Below are 6,000 nucleotides of genomic sequence, written 5' to 3'. Positions count from 1 at the left end.
TATGTGTATATACATATATATACAGAGAGAGAGAGAGAGAGAGACTGTACTAATGAATAATGTGTTGGCAGCTGCTGTAATAGTAAAATGTCACAGCACTCATTTTTCTCTTGATTTTGTGGGGTGGTGATTGTGGAAAAAGTTGTAATAAACAGAATAATGGAATGATTAATGTTATAGCAGAGTAAAATTTTACTTTGGTTTACTGAAAAAGATACACATTAATAAGCAGCCAATTGATTACTCACCACAAAACTGTAATCAGGCATCAAATTATTTTTCTTCTACCTGTCACTGCAAGCTAATCAAGATTTCAGGCACAATACACATTAATGAAAAACATACTTTACAAAATTAATGGTGGCTTAGATTTAAACAGCAGTTTCAAAATAGCAAAAAACAAACAAACAAACAAATTAGAGGATGAGAAGAGACTAGATGACTTCATAACACTAAACAAATTTGGAGATGTTTCAATAGCTTTGTTATTCACAAATTTGACTAAAATAGTGCTTATTATGATTATCAGGTCATTTACTACTGAACTAGAAGCACAAAATGAACTATGGTTCTTAATAGGATTTTGATTATATGTTTAATTAAAGTTATTGGTAATCCAAGTTTATTACTTTTGCAACATTTGAGTAGAAAAACACATGATGTAAGTGTGCCCCCATGTGGCTATAGACTAGTTTGTAAGAATGTGAGAAAAGACCTAAATGGAGAGAGACTTACCTGCTTCTGTCGAGTGAGAGCTTACTCCATTGCAGGCAGAGGGCTGTCTTTCCTGTTTTTAAAGTTAGGAGATTCATGATATCTCTTATAGTTCTTACAAATATTTTATTTTTAGTAGCTATGTATGTTAATCAACACATCTGCCTTTGAGTAGTAGTGTAACAGTAAAAACATAAATCAACACAAAACACTTACTCTCCTCATATACATCTTGTTAGATTAAAGGTCAAGCCCGAGTGATTCTCTGCAAGTATTTTGTAATTTTAAAATGCATTTTGTAATTAAATAGGATAATAGATCAAGAAAAAAAATGTTTAGTAGGGCAGTTCCATGGTCTGAGAAGGTAGTTTACATGTTTGTGTGACGTATATGAAAACTACTGATATTTTTAATAAATTTTGTCAATCAGCAAGATATTGGATATCTATAATGTATATTGTAGATTTCAGAGAATTTGAAAGCTGTTTTCACAGAGTGTTTTGTAGAGTTACCAATACTTTTATTTTGACACAACAGTATCACCTAGTTAATACTCTTCATTTAACTCTCTAGTCGCTAGTTCCGTGATGTAAAGACTTATCTATTGACCAGTTCATGCTTCTGGAGAAACTCTGCAAGGAATAGCTGTTAATGAGCCCGTTGGATATAAGCCTGCACCAGCTCCCTGAGGGAGGGTAGTGTATGGTGTCTACAATTGGACAAATCTTAGAAATGAATGAGTTGGGAGTGTTCAAAATCTAAGGTAAGTAAGATTCGGGAACATTCTGGGTCAGGAAGAGAAATCCCAAATAACAGGGATGGAAAATACCAGTATAATAACATTTGAACTTTAAATGACAACGGCTAAGACTGCTTTTTTGAGATACCATAAAAGCAAAAACCCTAACTGTACAGTTAAAACATTGAATTTTTAATTGAAACAGGTGTTTCAGTTCTAAGCAACTTTAACATTGCAAGTTTCAGTGTTTCTTCCAGTTAAAGCATAGCTTCCATATTTTCCATTTTGTTACTCTTTACAAATAAATTAGCCCCAAATGCTGTGCATTTACATCAAGCAATTTATTAAAACTTTTAAAAGTATACTCAGAAATAGACTCGAATTTGAATTTAAAGAATGTAATAATTACAGAAATAATACAAACATCTATTTTATCTTTTCTCTATTAAACATCTCTCTATTTATTTAAAATTTATTATTTAGCATAGCAACTATTTTTGATTGTGAAGAAAAGTTTTTTATTTTCAAACACAAGATTGGTATAAATGTATGTCTTTTTTTTGTTTGTTTGTTTTAATAATCCAAACTTACCTCTAATTTTAGTTTGGTCATTTAACATATTTTTAAAAGTTCTTAGGTAACAACATTTCATAAATAAAGATTGGTACTTGTCAATTTTTTGCACAGTTTGAGATGAATTGTGCATTTTTAAAAGATAAGTTGAACAATTTTGTACCCCACCCTTTATACCTATATTACCTAAAAGAGGATGATTCCTAATGGTAAGTCAGAGTCAAAACCTAAATAACAATAATAGTAGTATTTCAGAAAATATCTTACTCCTTCCCGGAAAATTACCCTTACACTGAGGAGAAAAAAAATAAGTTAGAGTAGAAGGGGAAAAAACGACAAAGCACAATGGATGAAGAGATAGCATTTGTAATCTTAAAGCCTCATAGCATTGAATATCTCCTAGCAAAATGCTGAGTTATTTTTATGTAGATACTGTTTCTTAGCCAGAAAATTTTATTGAGTGCCTGAACTAAATATTTTTTCATGCTTTCTTTGTCCTTGGTATCTTATACTCCTTAATAATTTATATTCAGCCAATGAATTTCAAAATAGATTTTATTATAACATTTTTTATTTGACAAATTTATTTATAACTCCTGTGTTTTTGAAGACAAAGCCAGAGTCACTGTACTCAGGTAACTGAGCAGTGACCAGCCTTATGTTTTTAGGAAGGATATGTATCACAGAACAATGGGGTAGAAACTGGGCAACTAAGTCAACCTGAGCTACAGATTGCAAATTGTTTGATTTATGTTTCCTTCACCTCATCAAGAATGTAAAAACCTAATTCGCTCTCTCTTCAGAGTAGTTCTAAATCTCATGCATTGGCCTACTGTTCTGACGTATATCACCTTCTTCTATCGATACAAGTGTTGAGAGTAAAGAATATTGAGACATGCTTGAAAATTATACATAGTAAATGGTACACACTTAGAAAAGTCATCTTTTCTGTTCATAAATAATGTGATTTGGATAGTAAGGCACTGAATTAGCTTTTTAAAAGCAGGCTTTGACTATTAGAATATCATGTAACATTTAGAAGGGACCATACGGTCCTCATAGAGAAACTCGATATTTCTCTTCTAAAAACAATCTCCTAATGACTTCCTTGTTCTTTCTTCCTACTTATTCACAAAACCAAAACATAATAATGCTAAGACATTGAATTATTCTTCTCTCTGGCAGTCTAGAATTGACTCCAAATTGTCAGTTGTAATAATGTTCATTGTTGTCCTGGAATAAAATGTGGGAGATTTGTGTCCCTTTCAGAGTTCTTGTTCAGCCTAAGCAGCTTTACACTGTCTACTTGACTCCTGTTTTCACTCAGCTTGATGCAAAGAGATAGATTATTGAAATTCTCACTTCTAGGAGTAAATTCAGCATTAATAATATTTTCTAAGGAAAAAAAGTAACATAAAATTGCATGCATTTATTTTGCATATAATTTCCCATCGACAAGTGAACATTTCATTGGTATCAGGCTGAATAGAATAATGGACCAATAAAATATCACATGTGTCATTTTTGAATGGTCTGCAGTACAGACACAGTTCCGTTATCAACTAACATAAATGCCTGTCAAAATTTGGCCAATGAAAATAATGTGCCCATGTGTCCTTGGACAAAACCAAGGGGGAGGGTGGAGGTGGGTTTGGCTGGGGTGGGGTGGAGGGGTGGGGAGAAAATGCAGACAACTGTAATTGAACAACAATAAAAAAAAAAAGAAAGTAATGTGGATTGCCTTGCATTTTTTATTGTTCAATGATTAAAAATAAGCCACAACGAAGAAATTAATTTCCAAGCAAATTCAATGTCAGTGGTATGGACTGATATAGAACTACAAAAATGTGTGAGTTTTCAGAGCTGAGGATATCAAAGACACCCCCTCCTCAATGTCCTAGAGAAATTGAAACTGATCCAGATACAGGTGACAATACATTAAAACTTTGTGTGAAAACCTTTTGCTTTATAACGCTACTTATATTTCTAGATCATCTATTAAAACTAAACACATCACACAGCACCTTTCCTTTTATATCTTGAGAAACATACATGAGCAAGAATGGAAGAAAAAAGATTGATTAGAAAAGTCCACAGTCTTTCAGGTTCTCTTTGATTATTATATCTGTAACTGCATCAAACACAAACTTGACATTTTGAGTGTCTGTAGCACACGTCATGTGGGAATAAATTTCCTTATCTTCTTTTTTTAAATTCAGGTCTAGAAACTGGTTCTTGATGTAGTTCCCTGCATCTTCAAATGTATTTGGCCCTTGTTAAAAAGAAAATAAGTAAACATTAATTGCATTAAAATAAAATTACAAATATCAGTAAGTTTTAGGATTTTACTTTGTGTGCTTCTATTTGATTAACTCTGTATTTAAACAATCAATATTAGCAATGGCAATTATCTGGGATTTCTTCAACACCTACTTTGTGCTTGGAACTCTACTTACTCACTGAGGGCTTCCAGTGGCTAAAGTTTAACTGCTACATCAAAAAGTCCACAATATAATAGAAGTACTAATATAAATTTACACAACCAAGTGAGTGAGTAATAAAGTCTAAATATATGTCAAAGGCAATGTGTGTATATGTATGTGTGTTTTAATGTGAACTAAATGAAGGAAAATAGAAATTGTAGAGTAAACTACATAATAAGGTAGTGTTTGAGCTGGACCTTGAAGAATAGCTAGAAGAGCAAAGAAAAATTTTATGAGTGAAAAACAAAAGTGAGAGTGAGAATGGACTGTACCAGTAGACTTGAAGGTAAGATTGAGAAGTAAATGTGCATTTTGGAGAATCTGGTTGGATAAAAATGAAAGATTTTTATAGAGGGGTTGCAGTAAATCAAGAAGAATAGGTGGTATGGGCCAAAGTATGGACTATGTTGTTAACTAAACAAAGTAGCTAAAATGAAAAATGTAAAATTATAGAGAACTATTCTTGACTGATGTTTTAGCGCAGTTAAATAAAGAGCCAATGAAAGCTGTGCTTGAGGAAGTTTAGACTAGTAGCAGGACACACAATGAATCAATCGAGAAAAGGCAGAAATAAAGGGAAAGGCCAACAAATACAGAACACCCAAAAAGGGACTGCTGATGGGGTAATAACAGAGTTTGCTCCGTACGGACCCAGCACAGGATAGAGCAGTAGCATAAAGAGTTTCCAAGGAGGTGAGATTTGCTCCCCACTTTATTGTTACCAGGAAAAAACTCCTTGAGGGACATTCTTTAAAACAATGTAACATAGCTAATGTCCAAAACACTGACAACACCAAAAGCTGGCAAGGGCGTGAAGCCACAGGAACTCTCATTTATTCCTGGTGGGAATGCAAAATGGTATGGCCATTTTGAAAGTGGTTTGGCAATTTCTTACACATTAAACGTAGTCTTATCATACAATCCAGAAACTGTACTCCTCGGCATTGACACAAAAACTTTTGTGCATACAAAAACCTGCATGTGGATGTTTATAATGTCTTTATCCAAAATTGCCCGAAACTGGAAGTACCCAAGTTGTCCTTTAGTAGGTGAAAGGATCAAGATACTGGTTTGTTCATTAAATAAAATATTACTCTGCAATAAAAACAAACAGGCTATCAACCCATGAAAAGATGTGGAGGAAATGTAAATGCATATTGTTTTTAAAATTGAAAAGTGAAAGAAGTTAGAACATGCCACGTACTGTTTAATTACAGCTACATAACATTCTGAAAAGGGCAAAACTATAGAAACAGTGAAAAGATCAGTAGTTCCCAGGGGTGGGAGAGGGGGGAGCAGCGTGAATGGGTGAAGCACATGGATTTGTACGGCAATGAACGTACTCTGTGTAACGCTGTAGTGGGGGATACATGACATGCGTTTGGGAAAACCCATAGATCTGTACAACACAAAGACTTAACGCTAATGCAAACTATTGGCTTTAATGTGTCATCTGTGCATCTGTACCACATTGCTGAGGTACATTTGTTA

General features: G+C 33.5%; 1 protein-coding gene across 1 annotated transcript in view; it reads right to left on the bottom strand.

Moving 5' to 3' along the window:
• Positions 1-2,140: 2,140 nt before the first annotated feature.
• Positions 2,141-6,000, bottom strand: part of GNAT3 (G protein subunit alpha transducin 3) — a 49,138-nt gene continuing 45,278 nt past the window's right edge. Inside the window, exon 8 of the mRNA XM_024557535.3 lies at positions 2,141-4,298. Within this exon, the coding sequence (XP_024413303.2) occupies positions 4,108-4,298 (191 nt within the window). The 3' untranslated portion in view covers positions 2,141-4,107. The remainder of the gene's footprint in view (positions 4,299-6,000) is intronic.

Source organism: Desmodus rotundus, chromosome 6 (assembly GCF_022682495.2).
Source record: "Desmodus rotundus isolate HL8 chromosome 6, HLdesRot8A.1, whole genome shotgun sequence".
NCBI lineage: Eukaryota > Metazoa > Chordata > Mammalia > Chiroptera > Phyllostomidae > Desmodus > Desmodus rotundus.
Note: the sequence above shows the minus strand (reverse complement) of the source record. Positions and strands in the feature narration are given on the sequence as shown.